General features: G+C 50.1%; 1 protein-coding gene across 2 annotated transcripts in view; it reads left to right on the top strand.

Annotated features, from left to right (window-relative positions):
- The window catches only part of Adgrd1 (adhesion G protein-coupled receptor D1), a 113,092-nt gene that overhangs the window by 75,545 nt on the left and 20,557 nt on the right, over positions 1-16,990 (top strand). For both annotated transcript variants that reach the window (XM_028766066.1, XM_028766065.1), the window contains 4 exons: positions 6,187-6,310; positions 12,606-12,709; positions 13,716-13,827; positions 14,141-14,294. In XM_028766066.1, coding sequence (XP_028621899.1) covers positions 6,187-6,310; positions 12,606-12,709; positions 13,716-13,827; positions 14,141-14,294 — 494 coding nt within the window. The remainder of the gene's footprint in view (positions 1-6,186; positions 6,311-12,605; positions 12,710-13,715; positions 13,828-14,140; positions 14,295-16,990) is intronic.

Below are 16,990 nucleotides of genomic sequence, written 5' to 3'. Positions count from 1 at the left end.
GCATTCTAGTTAAATTCCTGTTGCTGTGATAAAATGCTGACCAAGAGCAACTCGGGGGAGGACAGGATTCATTTGACTTCCATGTCAGAGTTTATCATGGAGGGAAACCAAGGGTAGGGACTGAAACAGAGACTTGCTCCCCATGGCTCGCTCAGCTACCTTTCATACCTGGGCAGTAGCCCAGGCTCACCTGAGTAGGGGATGGTGCCGCTCACAGTGGGAAGGACCTGTCTACATCAATTAGCAAGGAAATGCCTCACAAATGTGGCCACAGGCCAATCTGATGGAGGCAGCTCTTCAGCTGAGCACCCCCTCTTCACAGATGCCTCTGGGTTGTGTTAAGTTGACAGCTGAAAGTAACTATCACAGAACAGAAGGCAATGCTGGCTAGAGTGTGGAGAAGAGAGGGAGTGTGAGTTAGCACAGCCATTGTGGAAACCAGTGTGGAGGTTCCTAAGGAAGAGAAACCAGATCCACTACTGGTATACATCCAAAGGAAGTGAAGTCAGCCTGTCAGAGTATATATGCAGCATTGCACACAATAGCCAAGATGTGGTAACAACTTGCATTGATTATGCATGCCCAGTGGAATTCTCTTTAGCCCCAGCTCCCAGAGACAGCCACGCCACAAGCATCCAGCCAGACCACTTTTCAAATTATTACTTATTATATATTCAGGAAAATTCAGTTTGATAGCATATTTCTCTTCGTGTTGATAAGCGAGTGCAGCTGTGCAATCAAACGACTGAGAACTAGGACAATGCCATCAACTTCCAAGGCACTGCCACCGGCTGCATCTGGAGGTCAGAGGACAACTCTGGGGAGTCAGCTCTCTCCTTCCGCCATGTGGGTCCCAGGGATGGGACTCCGGGCTTCCGGGCTTGACAGCAAGTGCTTCTGCCTGCTGAGCCATCTCACCACCCCCTCAGTTCATTTTGAAGGGAGCTGCTTTAATTTCCAAACAGTCGGGGATTTTCTAAAGACCTTCCTGCTGTTGTTGATTTACAATTAAATATTTTATGATCTGAAAAGGTACTTTCTACAGCTCCAGTTTTTAAAATGTGCTTAAGGTTGTTTATACAACCCAGAACGTAGAGCTCTTGGGGGAACAATGCATTCGTGGTGGGGAATTCTATAAATGTCAACAAGGCCACCTTAAGAGGCCATTATGCACAGGTCTTCTGCAACTCTGTTGCTATTCTGGCAGCTTGCACTGCCAATCACACTGGGCCCTTAGTACCCATAGGGTTTGTGGTAGATATTCCACCAGCTACAAACCTGAAATGTTTGGGTTAGGGCGAATTAACACCTGTAATGAGCATGCGCAGACTTCTTTCCGGTCATTATTCCTACTGCAATATAACTGTCCACACGCCATTCACACTGCGTTCCACGTTATACGTCATCTGGAGAGGAATGTAAGAGTTTGTAAGAGGGCCCTCTGTGCAAATGTTGGACCACTTTAAAAATTTAAGCTTCTTTGGAGGTTAGTATTCATGAGGGGTCCTGGGACCATTTCCAAGAGTGAGGAGAAGCGGGGGCTCAAAGTCCCAGGTCAGTAAGACAGGAAGATAGCAAGATCAAAGTCAGCCTGGGCTACAGAGTGAGTTCAAGGCTAGCCCAGGCAGCTCAGTGAGACCTGGTCTCAAAATAAAAAGGTGTAAGGGGACTTGATGATGTGGCTTTGTGGTAGAGCACTTGCTTAGCGTGCAGGAGGCCCCCAGTTCAGTCTGAGAGCTAGAGTAAACAAGACTTAAAAGGTAGGTGACAAATGAGAAGATGCGTATGGATTCTCCACCGAGTTGGAGGCCTTGGGTATTTGTTCTCGTCTGTGCTGTCATGTTTACCCTCAAAGGTGAATGCTATTCTTAGGTCCACACATTTAGATGCAACTCTGCTGACCTTTAAAAATGAGTTTTTATTATTTTTAATTAGGGGGAGTATGTGTATGTGTCTGCATGTGTGTGTGTGTCTGCAGGTGTGGGTATGTGCACATAGAAGCCAGAGATAGTAGAATCTCCCGGAGCTGGAGTTGGTGGTGATGTTGGTAAACCTCCCAGTGTGGGTGCTGGGAACAGAACTGTGGAGCTCTGGAAGAGCAGGAAGTACTCTTGATTCCCAAGCCATGTCTTCCTGCAATGGATAGCGTATCACTTTAAAAGTATTCTAAGATGCAATGCATGCATAGTTCCTCCTGCCCGTTGTGAGGTAGTCAAGGTCTCCAGTAGCTCTCTACAGGTTTTGTGATTCTGGCCCAGACTGTTTTGTAGAGCAGTTACAGACACGACCAGGGCCATGCCATGCACGCCTACACTTGTCCCAGCTACAGCTATTTTTATGCCTTTGTTTTTGCCCTGTAACCTTTGTTGTGGTGGAAGTAAATCTAGTTATTTTTCATCTGAGAACAAGTTGTCTCTCTGTCTCTGTCTCTCTCTCTGTCTCCCTCTCCCCTCCTCCCTCCCTCCCTCCCTCCCTCCCTCCCCTTCTTCTCTCTCACTCTGTTTCTTCTTTTTCTTCCTTCCTTCTTATCCTTCTTCCTTTTTTTTTTTTTTTTTGAGAAGGTTTCTCTGTGTAGCCCTGGCTGTCCTTGAACTCTTTCTGTAGACCAGGCTGACCTCAAACTCACAGACATCCACCTGCCTCTGCCTCTGTCTCTTTCATTTTTAAAAGATATTTTCACTGGGCTTAGAATCCCGGACTACTTTTTTAAACTTCATTTTTATTATTTAAATACCTTAAAATATTTATTTCTTCTGCACATGCTCGCGGGTGCTACAGAGAGTGAACAGGGCCATCAGGGGACACCTGCAGCTCCAGTCATCTCTCACCTTCCATCCTATGTATCCCCCAAGTCTTATGTGTCCCCCAAGATCTACTGAGCTCAGGTCCTTGGGCCTAACAGCAACTGCCTTTGCTGGCTGAGGAGCCGTCTTGCTGCGCTACATTGGTCACTTTTTGGAAAAGATTAGTATGCTCAGAAATTATATGGTTACTTTCCTGATATATACTTAATACTTACGTATACATGTATTCATCTATTGACTTCTGTGGGACTGAGGACAGGACCCAGAGCTGTTCATGGTAGGCTTGTTCTCTACCACTGAACTATATATCTCCACCCTGTCCCCTAATATAGTCACATTTCTCTTTTATGTTTGAGACAGGTCTCACTTTACAGGCTAGCTTAAAATTCACCATGTAACCCAGGCTGGCTTTGAACTCACAGCAAGCCTCCTGTCTCAGCCTCCCAAGTGTTAAAAGTTAGAGGCATGTACCACCCTGTCACAGCTTCAAAATATTATTCCCTTTATTTCTCAAGGTGAAACATTTTTAAAAAGCAAATACCTCTTTGGGTTTTTTTTTTTACAACTCACCCTGAGTTTATGCGTGTGTTTGGATTTGTTTTATGTATCATATACACTTACATTCATAGAAAATATACGGAAGTGTTTCCTCTGACATTTCCGGCGTCGTTCCACACCATTTGCTTTGTGTTCCGCCTCTGTTGAGTCCTGTTTCCTCTACTGTATTTATATACATGACATTGTATTTATGTACCCGAGTGACCATATTTCTGCCTTGACGTGGACGTCCCAGGTCACAGGCTGTGCATATTTTTGATGCTATCTGAAACTGTTCAGCTGTCTGCTGGGCAGATTTATTTGTGCACAGCTGGGAAGCTGCCTTCTTGTCCCCAATGTCTCCCTTGGGAACAGACTTCCAGCCCATACAGAGGTGACACCACCCAGATTGCAGCTTCCCTGGCTGATGAGGGCAGAGTCACACCTTCAGGGTCCTCTTGGGACATGTCTTTCTCGGTTTGTCTGCATACCCCACTCTACAGCTGAGGGCCACGCCCACTCTCCTGTGTTCAAATTCTCAGGGTCACCTCAAATGGTAATGGGGCACATCTTTGTAATAGGTGGGCATACAAAGTAGCTGTGTAAAACACAATCGTCTGAGTGTGCGGTCCCTCCCCAGGTCCTGGGAAAGTTAGAGCCAAATGTTGGGTGGGGGAGGGGCCCAAACGCCTTTGCATTCTGTAGCTATTGATGGAGTCCGGCTCCTCTACATGTGATTCCATTGGCCCAGGCTTTGCTTTCTGCTGGGTACCTCTGACCTTCCCAGGAGGTGGCTCATTCATCATGAAAACCACCCAGAAAGATGCTGGTGCCTGCATCTCTGTTACCAGGTGCAGTGCCTAACTCCATGGCCCCTTTCCCACATTCTCAGCCCCTTCCCCCACTGAAGGCTTACCATCACAATGGCTACAGAATAAAATACTGCTCTAGCTGGGTGTCTCTGAATGGATATTGTCAGGGATGCAAGATGGGGGTCTGGGTTACCTCCCTCCAGGCGAGTACCCCTCTTCCCCTGCCACACAGGATAGAAATAGGAGTTACAGCAGAATACAAATCAGAGACAGCCAGAGGCTCGCAGCTCCCTCAGCTCTGTAGACTGGGGCTCTCCTGCCTCAGGCTGAGGCACAAGTTTGTCTTTGCTGACAAAGACACCTTTCTGGCATTTGAGAGGACAGAGAAGCAGGCACAAGAAAATGACAATGGCCAACGCACTCACTGCAGAGATTAACCGGCTGGCATCAGAGCATATTGGCCTGGGTGTCACTGTAAGAAATCTCGGCTATAATAGCAATTAGAGACAAGAACATTACAGAAAAGCACACATTCCATTTGACCCCAGCCTCCTCCCCTGACCTCCTCCTTCGGGGTTTCGGGGGCCACTATGAGGAAGCTGTCAGTTTCCTTGGTAATTTGCATTCATTTCGGTGTGTATTCATGGAAACCAGGTAGACACTGCCTCCCGAGTACCGTTTGGGTGCTGTGTGTGGTGTTGCCTTTTGTGTGTCTTATGTGTAACAATACGCACGGGCCGAGGATTCTTTTTAATATAAATCGGGAGGTGAGTGCTGGAGAGATGGCTTAGAGGTAAAGAGTAACATGTTGACTTTGCAGAGGACCTGTGTTCAATTCCCAGCACCCATACGGCAGCTCGCAGCCGTCTGTAGGTACAGCTCCAGGAGATCTGCTGCTCCCTCTCGTCTTGCCTCTCCAGGCGCATGCGTGCACATACGGATAGCCTCATCCCCCAGCACACACATAAACTAAAATCTGTGAAATAAAAATTTAAGCGACAATAACAGGTACACGTGTATAGTATACATGTGTGTGTGTGCACATGAACACTCACAGATGCCCTAGTCAGAAGAGGCATCCTATATGCCTTCTATCCTTCTCTTCTTCGCCTTTCTCTTTTTGAGCCAGGGTCTCTCCTTGAATCTTGAGCTTGCATTCTTTTCGGCTGGACTAGCCATCAGCAATCTCCAGCAAATCCCAGCAGCCCCCAGCAATCCCAGGCAATCCCCCAGCAATCCCAGGCAATCTCCCAGCAATCCCAGGCAATCCCCCAGCGAACCCCAGCAACCCCTAGCAATCCCCAGCAACCCCTAGCAATCCCCAGCAATCCCCAGCAATCCCCAGCAACCCCTAGCAATCCCCAGCAACCCCCAGGCAATCCTCTTGCCTCTACCTGCCCATAGCACTGCAGTTGTGGATCACATCATATAGGACCACACCCAGCTTCTTACATGGGTTCTGGGAATCTAATGCAAAGCCGTGGAGTTGTATAGCAAGTAACATTAACCACTGAGCCACCTTTCTAGCCCTCAAAGGTTTTATTAGTACTGTGCGGGAGTTTTATATTTATACCTACCACATTCTATCATATTTGTACGCACTGCCTTTTAGTTCTGTTTATTTTATTTATTTATTTATTTATTTATTTATTTATTCACCCTATACTTTACATATCTGTCCCCTAGACATGTGCTGAAGCACTATAATTCATTTTCTCAAGATACTTAGGATTCCCTGAGTATCTCCCCGCCCCCCCCCCCACCCCCAGCTGGACTCTGGACCATAAACATTGCTTCCCAGACTGAGAGGGGTCCAGGAGCTTTCCCAAGGGGACCAAGCTAAGGTAGTGACTCTGCCTCTCTCTGTCCCAGAGAGCTTTCTGTGGCCTTACCAGCATACTACCCACTTCCCAGTTTTAACACCTGAGGATGATTTGCACTGTGCCATCAGAGTTAGCCAGTGAGTTGTTGTGCTTGTGAGGCTGAGGGGTGCCAATGCTCCTGCTGATCATACCTGTCTACTGTGCCCTCAGCTCCGGGGAAGGCATCTGGTCCAGCCAGGGCTGTGCACTCACAGAAGGAAACCTCACCTACTCAGTGTGCCGCTGCACGCACCTCACCAACTTCGCCATCCTCATGCAAGTGGTCCCACTGAAGGTGAGTGCCACATAGACCCAACACGGTCCTCGGATCACAGCAGTTATCACCACCCTTGGCACAGATCTAGACTAGCTACAAAGTTATCTCATATTTGGGAGACAGCTGGATACATTGTTAAGGTCTTTGAAGGACAAGCTGGGGGAGTCTGACAGGAGTTGGTTTACAAAGAAACCTACATTGGTTAAGGGGGCATAAAGGGACAAGGGACCCAGATCACAAGCCTAGGACCATCAGCAGGAAGATGCTCCAGATTTGCAGGAAATGAACCAATGGCTTCTGACAAGCATACCAAGAGCCAGCAGAGAAGGTACCTTGGTCAGTGGTGTTGCCTTTGAAGGTAACCTTTTTCTTAGTGGGTAGTTGAGCAAGGTGCTGGCTCGAAACCCGAGTGTCACAGGTGCATCTCCAGTCTTACTGTGGGAGACAGAAGTTCTCACACCATTGGGAACATTTCAAATGACACCAAGGTAGAGCATCTTCCTCTGGGTCCTCCACATGCTGGACCACTGAACTGAGAGATGCTCTACTTTCTTTGGTCTACCTGGGAGGGACCTGCTGAGCGCTGCAAAGGGGCACATACTCTCCAGAGAGCGGCCACTCATGCCTGGCATCTGTCTCAAGAGAGGTCTAATCTACAAAGTCAAAAAGGGAAAAAAAATCAGAAGAAGAAGGAAACCCAGACTCATTTATATCATAAATCTGTCACCAGTCAGTATTGGTGACACCAAATTTAGACAGCCTGTGGGTGTCTTCGTGGGAGAAAATCACATCTATTCATTGCTAGGAAAGGTTGATTTGAAAATGGTTTAAAATTATCCCTGTTTAAAAGGAACAGTCTCATGAACATTAAGGAAATTAAAGCAGATCTCACAAGTGAGGCCGAGCCCCGGGGGCACACTTAAAGAACTCATAAGGTGATACAAATGACTGCATCTCCTGGACACCAAGCCAGCCTCTTCCTGGGCTCCTAAGTTCTCCCTCGTGGTCTATGAGTTTGTGGTTCATGTCTTACCCCATTGTGTTCCCATCTCCTTTACTCTCTGAGAACGCTCCTGGCTTTCTCCACTCCTGGTTTATTTCCTGGGGCTCACTGCTGGAGGCTTCTGTCTTTCTGGTTGAGTGAATGGGGTCTTTCTGTGTTTCAATAGACAGTGAGGCACACCTGAGTAGTAACTTAAATTACTAGACCAATACTAGGAGGGGTCCTCCCAGAAGACCCCAGGGTGGTGATCCAGGGACCCCAAGATGATGCTCCAGGAGATGTCAGGATGATGCTCCAGGGACCCCAGGATGATGCTCCAGGGACCCTAGGATGCTAGGAGGGACACTCTAGGATGATGTCCCAGGAGACCCCAGGATGATGTTCCAGGGGACCCTAAGATGATACTCCAGAGCCTCCAGGATGATGCTCCAGGAGATGTCAGGATGATGCTCTAGGGAACTCCAGGATGCTAGGAGGGATGCTCTAGGATGATGTCCCAGGAGACCCTAATCAGAATTTCATGCTCAGATATAAAAGTTTCGTTTTTTAAAAAAAGTCAAACAGCGCTAGGAATACAGTTTAGTGATTAAATCGTGATTAAATCGCTTGCCTTGCACGGATGAGGACCAGAGTTTGGTCCCTGGAAAACATACATAAATGTTGTGTGGCTGTGGCAGCCCACCTGCAGTTCCAGCCTTGGAAGGTGGAGATGGGAATCCCCAGAGCAAGCTGGCTAGCTAGACTAGCCATATGGGAGAGCTCTGGGCTTGATTGACAGGCCTGGCCTCAATGAATAAGGTGAGGGGAGGGGGTGGAGAAAGATTTCTGACGTCATTCTCATGCCTCCACACGCATGTGCACACATGTGCAAAGACATGCACACAACATGTATGTGTACGCACCCATGTACAAATTAAGTTAATTCAATTTAATTAAAAAGCAGAGGATCCAGCTACACTGAGCTGAATTTGACCAGGAACAGTATCGGGGTGGGGGTAGGGGGATGGAGATGACCTGGCCACTGCAGGAAGATGGATCATAAGCCCAGCTCATTCCTGTTTCCATCATCTTCCCTGTACCAAGATCGGTAGACATTCACCTTCAGTTCGTGCTTTTTGTTCTTGTCTATGGCGGAAGGATGGGCCGAGCATCCCAGCGGGCTCAGATGAAGGAGAAATGAGTGGTCCTTGGGCAGAGTGGTCCCACATGCTCCTCGGAATGGGGACCTCAGCTGGCCTCCTGCAGTCTTTCCAGGCACTTCAAGGGCATTGAGTTTGTGGTCACTGACTCAGAGGAATCCAGTCCTGAAGCCAACGCCAGTTTTTTTGTTTTGTTTTGATTTTTTTTTTTCATTTCTAAATTTGCCCATGATGGGAAGGGAAGGGCATGGCACACAGCGTACACAATATTGTCCTGAAGCTGGTGTTGAGGGTGTATGTGTGTGTGTGTGTGTGTGTGTGTGTGTAGTTCTGTCTTAGAACCCCTTTCCACCATTACACCATCTCTACTCAGATCCAAGCTGATGGCAGTCAGATGTGGTCCCGAAGGGGGCCTGTGTGTAGGCATGAGAGCAAGGGGTGACGAGGCTGGTGGACCCACTGTGTGAGCTGCTTTTGTGGTTCCAGGAGAGTAGCATAGCCAAGGCCACATGGGTGTTTCCTGGGGATAGAGGAGTCTGTGAGGACTGGATACAGGCAAGCTCCTTCTACAGGACATTCAGCCTGTGAGTGCCAGGCAACCTCCAGGAGATATCTGTGTTGCTGTCCTGGGCTGTGGGTCTGCGGTGGTCACCCCTTCCATCCAACTGTGTCAGCTGTTGGGACACTCGGTGTTCTTCCCTGCTGTGTGCTGTGAGGGTCTACTGAGCCTCAGCTCTGCCGTCTGCAGCCCAGGTCGGGGCTGCTAGCTCATGGAGGCCCATAGGAGATAGAGTGGGTACCATTCAGTCTAAGCACCCAGCCTCAGCATCCTACCTGGAGTCTCTAGCCCCAAGCACTCAGCTGAGGGCTCTGCTTCTGGATCATCCTTCATCCCCTAACCTCCAAACCCTGAACCCCATGCCTGGCACAGAATGAGCTTTGAGCATGAGGACCTTAGAGGTGTCCTGGTTGTGAGGGCTCATGTCAGATTGGGATGGAGAGAGGAGGATGAGGGGCCGGTCTAGCCACTCCCTCTGGGAACGTGGACCTCTTACAGTAAAACGTCAGCATCGGAGGTGGCTCAGCTAATAAAGCATTTTCCATGCAAGTGAGGGCTACAGTTTGGGTTCTTAGCCATAGAATGGGCTTGGGGGATTCTTTTGGTTCAAGCTGGCTAACTAGGCTAACCCAACTGGCTCTGGTTTCAGCAAGAGACCTTACCTTATTAATAAACGGGAGAGTGGAGGAGGAAGATACTGGATGCCATTGCTAGAGGCCTCAGGGCAGAATCTCTTCCTCAACATCTCCCCTAATCCCTATCCTCTTCTCTCCCCTGTTGCCTCCTGCTTCAAGTTCGTTCCTGTCTCCCTCCCTGTCTCCCATTGTCTCCTCAGTCTCTTCCTGTGGTACCCTCCCTGTTGGTTGCTTCCCACTAGACATCTTTCCCTTCAGGCTCTGGGGAGGCTCCTGGGCCCTCTGGACCATGCATATGAGCCTGGCTGGTCACATCAGAGAGGACTGTGCAAACTGCTTCTGGAAGGTCAGGGAGGGAAGGACAGAGGAGGGACTTGGGGACAGAGCAGATAAAAAGCTTCCAGGTAACCTCTGGGGAGCCCTATCCTAGGTCCTAACTCTGGGATCCACCTTCTGACTCCCTGACATCAGCTCTTCCAGCCAGACCCAGGATGCAGCTCATGGAACAGAGACACTTACCGTGCCTGTCTTATTCTAGAATAGTCATTAAGAATCAGCTGCTCTGAAGCTGTGGGGGAGGGGGGGCAGGAGCTCTCTCCATAGAGCAGGGGCTGTCCGTCTCCTCTGGGATCCTATTTCAGGAGGAAGCTGCCTTCAAACTGGGGATCTTGCCCCATGGGATAAGGTATAGACTTGGTGACTGGGTACAGGGAAGGTTAGATGCGGCAGAAGGAAGCCTCCGATCTACAGTGCCCCCCCAAAAGGAAGCAAAGAACTGAGGATGGCCCAGCATGGGTAGCTCAGGCTCGAAGGTGGAAGTGTACTGTAGCCTGAGTTTTGGTCTCCTTCTGGCCAAGGAGCCCCACAGGAGTCCAAGGACCAGATGGAAGAGGCATAAGGAAGTGGAGGAATTCTTTGTGGATTTTTGTAGAGATTATACAAACAGGGCAGAGAGCAAACCAATCCCCCGCCCCCATTCACCTCCCTCTCCATCCGTGGTTTCCATCACCACCGACAAGCCTTTCGAGCCTGCAGCAAGCACCGCTTTGTTCTCGGAACAAAGAGTGAAGATTGCTCCTTTCTCACAAATGAATCGGTGCATCCTGGAGATTGCTCCAACTAGGTGCATACAGACGGTATGTCTCCCCAGGAGTCTGACCTCCATGGGGGACCTGCCTCAGTGGTAGTTGTCCCTCCAGCCATTTCAGACAAAGGGTGAGACGCCACACACCCCTATGACTCCCCTTTCGAGTGCTGTAGGTTAAGTCAGCCTGCTGGACCTGAGACCCAGAAAGTTCAATGTTAAAACCCATCCTGCTGTTTTCAAGCAGCCTGGCCATGATGAGCTGGGGCACAAGGGGGCCTTTGCCAGCAGTTAGGACTACTCACCAGCACTTTGGGATCAGGACTCGCCATGAAGGGACAGGGAGAGGGTCCTTATTTCCTGGTGTCTGGTGTTCATGAAGGATTCAGTCCTGAGAACCTATGCCACACCTGGTCCTGAGTCTTTGGTCTTTGAATTTCCTCCCTCTATCCTTGCCTGGCTTTGTACCATGGGTTGATCTTAGCTCCTGACAGCCAGTACAGATGATGGGAAAAGAGCCTATTCTTTTTTCCTCTGTGGGCTACAGGTATCTCTTGGGAGAGTGACTGCATCCTGATGTGGCAGCAGTTCCCACCAGGACTCCAGGTCCTGGGCTCTGCCCTCAAGCTAGAAAGGTAGCTCTCCCTGTTGTGATTGACAGCTTAGTCAATCTGTCACCCTTGAGGAGCCTCCTGGCTTTTGATGAAAGTCCTGAATTTTGCTCACTGTGAAGGGCAGGTGTGTGCCTCATTTCCCTGGTAAGCCAGGTAGCTGATGGGAGACAGAGAGAATCCTGAGTCCTGGTAGGAAGTGTCTGAGGCCCAGACTCCTTAGCAGACTCTCCCATGGGGTTGACCTGATCTGCAGAAGGCCTAGTCCTGATGTCTAATTAACCCCACAAGGGGTCATGGAATCTCCATCCTTCCACAGCAGCTGGGATGCCTGCATCGTGTATCTATCTCCGTAGGATGCAGAATGTTGACACCCTGGGCTCAGCCACAGTAAGGCTCCTGCCTGTGGTCAGCAAATGATACAGCTGATTAAAGTGAGGGAGAATCTCCAGGCTCAAGTTGCCCAGCGAACCATGGCGTCTCTCAAGGCCTGGCCGTATCTGGGCTCTGTCCAGGGCCAGAGAGCTGCATGAGGAAACCTCAGCCTCCATCAAAGCTGGGACACCATCCCTTAGAGTCCCCAAAGCCCAGCCTCAACAGAACAGGGATGGGTACCAGATGCTGGGACCATCAAATACAGGCTGCTGGGCTCCAGTGGGAGGCATAATGTGTTTACATATGTCTTTTGTTGCATGAAAGATGGTCTGTCACAACAGATGTCAGTCTAGGTGACCACATGGGTGACCAAATGGGTGTCCATTTAAGAGAAGGTTCCAAGGGCTCGTGTGTGCCTGGCAGTGAAGGCAAGCACATGGTGTCTGTCAGTTTGGGGGTTAGCGATACTGAGGACAAGAGACGGAAGCGATCCTCCGTGGGTCACCGTATTCTCTCGCCCAGCACGCTGTGTGAAGTCTTCCTAGCTTTATGTCTGTGAATCCACTGGTACCCACCTCAAGCCCGTCACTGTTGCTGCCTGAATTTCATAGCCAAAGGGGGCACATGCCTCTGATCATTCTAGGTCACCCATTCAGACATGGCTGGGAATATGGTGGTAATACAGGTCAGGTAGTTTAAGTGGGGAAGCCAGGGGATACGGCGTAGCAACCTGGAGCATGGGAAATGCCAACCCTGAAGTCCAGTGTGGTATAGCCCTCTGCCTGTGAGGCAAGTCTTGGAGGTTGGCATCACAAGGTTAGCACTGTGGGTGCATCTGCTCTGGCACCATCCCAGCCAGGGGATGGAATGCAAGGCCAGCCTCCCACATCTCCTTCTGTTTCTGCAGCTCACACTCGGACACCAGGTGGCGCTGTCGTCCATCAGTTACGTTGGCTGCTCTCTGTCAGTTCTCTGCCTGGCTGCCACACTGGTCACCTTCGCAGTACTGTCGTGAGTCACCCTCTCCTTGTGTCCCCAGGAAGTCTAGCAACTTACTGGAAATATCAGTGCATCCTGTCACTTGGGCCGTTCCTCTGTCTGTCTTTGAAGACCCTGGCGTGGGTTGGGGGTCAGTGTGTGCATCCCAGCCCTGCTAGTAGGGGTACAGATGTGACTGTTCTCCGGCAACTTTCATATCTGAGGTGCAGGAAAGATGGAAATAGCAGGGCCTGTAGGGTAGGATCACTAGGTTTTAGACATGCCAGAAAGGTCTGGAAAGTCCCACCTTGGCACTTGAGTTCCGGTGGGATCTGAGCCAGGCAAGAACTAGCACAGGCATCCTTGACTGCACCCTCTTCAGCAAGCAATGGTGCTTCATTTTGAGGCCAAGTTATGCATAAATGCTTTTGGACGGGGCCCATCAATAACCAAGAAAGCCAAAGAATAAATAAATGCCTTCTTGAGCAGTCTGTCATGCACAAGGAGACGGTGCGGAGGTGAGCATCTTGGGGTGGGAGACCAGGAAGCTCTCTCTGTTGGTTGCCATCCAGGTCTCTGGGCAGAGCCCTGCCAGGAATGATTATAAAAGAATGGCAGGTCCTGCAATCATCTTCCTGTATCCAAGAGGCTTCCTCTCTCCCTGCTGCCTCAGTGACACCCATGATGTCATGGGGTGTATCTGCTGCAGGTTCTAATTCAGAATCTCAGTCAGTACCCTCCATCTCTCCCACCCCATCCCCACAGTGAAGGGGGTGAGACAGAAGAGGGCCCAGGGAAGTTAGATGAGCCACTGAAATTCCAGGAAGGGCTCAGGCTATGCATCGTGGCTAGGGCTAGGAAAGGAACTGGGATTCTAGCCAAGAACAATTGGGGTCCAAGCAGGGATCTATGGCACGGGGCAGGGGTAGGATCTAGAAAGATACCCATGGTTTCTCAAAGAGAAGTACAGAGGGGACCTGAGTGAGGATAGGATGTCGAAGCTGAGGTCTGGGGCTCACACTGGCCTCTCTGTCTTCAGTTCCGTCAGCACCATCCGGAACCAGCGTTACCACATCCATGCCAACCTGTCCTTCGCCGTCCTGGTGGCCCAGGTCTTGCTGTTGATCAGTTTCCCCATGGAGCCTGGCACGGTGAGTAGGTGCTGATCCTCAGCCTGCTGCTGACCCTTGGCACCCAGGTGGGGTCTCCTCAGGAGACCCAGGGGAGGGGATTTGTTGGAGTCTCTTCTTGAGTCACCGGGCGCTGGGAGTGGGCACGGCTGGGGAGTGGCAGCATCATGGGTTATAGAAGAACTCTGGACAGAGCAACTGAGCCTTGACTGCCCATGGTGAAAATGAGGTCGTGTGACTAGAGGTGTCCCGGGAATAAATACGAGGACGTAAAACCTCAGCGTGGTCACTGTGCACCCTGTGGTCTCACCCTGCACCTTTGCTTGGCTCGCAGGTCCCGTGCCAGGTGCTGGCTGTCCTCCTTCACTACTTCTTCCTGACCGCCTTTGCTTGGATGCTGGTGGAAGGGCTGCATCTCTACAGCATGGTGATAAAGGTCTTCGGGTCAGAGGACAGCAAGCATCTCTACTACTATGGGATAGGCTGGGGTATGTAGTAGGGGTGGGGCAGATGGCCGAGGTGGGACCTTATTAACATACGTTGGGAGGGATGAGGTGGGCCGGGTAGGGGTGGGGCAGATGTAATGGAATGGGTTCTGATGGCAATGAGGCAGAGCAGGTGAGTGTGGGGCAGGGTTTGGTAGAGATGACATAGGTTTAGATGGAGATGGGATGGATTTAGATGGAGAGGGGATGGGAATGGGGGTGGGGGGAATCAGGTGTGGAGAGACATCGCCAGAGATGGGATTGGTCAACAACGCGACTCATGGCAGATTAATCTTACATTGTCTTGGGCAGACTCTGTGCTCTGCTGTTGGGCGGTGTGCTCGATTCCTGTCAGGCTTAGCTAGTTCAAGGTGACATTCTGAGTTCTCCGTTCTGGCCTAGGTCTTTCCTCCATTTGCTGTGCCCATTGTTCCAAGTGAGGGGTTGACGTCACTTGGCCTGTCCCCGTTTCTTCCCCCTCTCTGCCTTCCTGTGAGTTAAGTGGGTATTTTCCTGTGCAACACTTTAGTGCTCCAAATGAGCTCTCCCTGTATTTTCTGGGTTGTTTTCTTTAGCGGTTGCCCGTGTGCTTACTGTATGCATTTCAGCATATTAAAATCTATTTTATGTTCTCTCTAAATTACAGTGCGAAGTGGAAGTGTTGCTTTTAAGTGGGTCTATTACTTTATCCCCTTTTCTGAGGTTATTGCTACACATATCACAACTGCGTGGGGGGCCACGGGCTATGAGATCACTTTGTCAACCTCCCCTCTCTAATAGAAGCCGAGAGAGGAGACGGGGTGTGTCTCTGCAGCTCTGCAGGGTGTGTCCTGTTATCCATCGGACAGACCACGTCTGGTCCTCTGCGGATGTCCCTGCGAGTCTGGCCTCATCGCCACGTTCCCACACAGCTTTCCCTCTCTCCCTCCCCTGTGTGCTTCCCTCAGAAGCTTATTACACTTCTATTTGTTATGGACCTAATAATGCAGCTCTATAAATGTCATTTGATATTATTGCTTTTTAACTCAATTGAGAGAAAAGAAGAGAGGACGGCACCCAACTCTACTGTTGCTTATAATCTCATAAGCGACCCGTGTCGTGTACGTAGGTCTGTGTTCCTACGTGTGTCCATGCATCTGGGTGCGTATCTGGGTCTGTATGCACGGGCGTGTCTCTGTGTGTGCATCTGTCTTTCTGTATGTATGTATACGTGTATCTTTGAGCCTGCACTGACGTGCATGTCATTGCTGTGGGTGCCCCTAGCTCTCTTCCCTGAGCACTCTCGTCTCTTTCTGGATCTGGTGAAGCAGGCTTTCTAACCACACACTCTGATGGTTGTTTATCCTACAATGTCCATCTTGCCTTTATTTTATGAGGTGGCTGTGCTGGATGCCGATGTTTTTCCTAGGGACACCTCGTGTTCCCTCATTGCCTCTGTCTCCATGGCTGTCCCTGACGTCTGTTCCTCATTCTCTCAGCTCCTGGAGCTGGAGGGCTGCTTTTCTCCCATCTTACTGAGGCTTTCCATTCCCTTTCAGCCTTTGCACTCAGTCGTGACCAGGCTGCCTCCCTCCCTGGCTTCCTGGCATTCTTCCTGGTCCTTATCAATTGTTGAAGCAACCATGGTGTCTTCAGACACCTGCTTTTCTCGGCTCTCCTCTCTTACAGCCTCCAGTGCCCGCCAGAAGTGCCATGGTGTCTGAATTTCTCTGGGGACCCTGTTGGCTGTTTTCTCTGATCTCCATGTAGCACAGTCTGTGCGGTCTTAGAGTCCTCTCTGACTCTTTCTCTGGCTGCCTGGCTCCTGCCGGTTCTTCTACTAAAGTTTTCGTTTCGATGATTATACTTCTCCATTCCAGAGTGTCCATTTGATCCACATTTCTCCTTTAAAAGAAAAAAAATACATCTTCTGCCCTGATACACTCTGCTGATTGATGGCTTTAGTGACTTCTTTCTGTGTCTTCAATAGCACTGGTCCCTCCCAGGCAGTTTCTGGGATACATTTCTTTTGTGTGGGCCAGACTTTCTGCGATCTTGTGTGACTTAAGACCTTTTGAATGATATAGTTCAGGGCTCTGAGCCTCCTCCCATGGCTACCTCTCCACTGGCTCACTAACTCTGTTACTTGGACTGTTTGAAGCTGGCCCTGGGCTGGCATTTCCTATCAGAGTGGAGGAACAGAGTGGGGACTGAACCTAGGTGGTGTCATCTGTTCTTCAGAGGGTTCTGGGAAGGGGCAGTGGCCTCTGACCTGCAGAGTTCCTCCCTATCCTGAGAGTCAGCTGAGGTAGGGCACAGAGAGCTGTCCCATGTGTATAGTTAAACACACTGTAGCCTGGGGTTAGAGAGGAGGGTAGCGTAGGTGTCAACAGCCTCCTTAGAATGGAGCTCTCTAATGTAGAGGTCAGGGCTAGGGATTTTAGCTCTGCCCCCAAGAATACCCTTCAGGCCTGGGAGGGGGAGCTTGGGAAGGGGCAGAGCCACACACAGGTCACCAGCCAGGAAGCAAGGAAGTCACTCAAGTGCCCCAGGCCTCCCTGTTCTTATAGTGATTTCTTGAGTTCCTTCATCTCCTTCAGCTGCTTACACTTAGGAAAGTTTACAGGGACTCTGAAAGTTTTAAAGGTTAGACCCTTACCGTTTATCCTTCATAGTCTCCCTGGGCCATGGACAATGCAATGCCCTAGCCTTGGCTTGTT

This window comes from Grammomys surdaster, unplaced genomic scaffold, assembly GCF_004785775.1.
Source record: "Grammomys surdaster isolate TR1022 unplaced genomic scaffold, NIH_TR_1.0 166, whole genome shotgun sequence".
NCBI classification, from domain to species: Eukaryota; Metazoa; Chordata; class Mammalia; order Rodentia; family Muridae; genus Grammomys; species Grammomys surdaster.
Note: the sequence above shows the minus strand (reverse complement) of the source record. Positions and strands in the feature narration are given on the sequence as shown.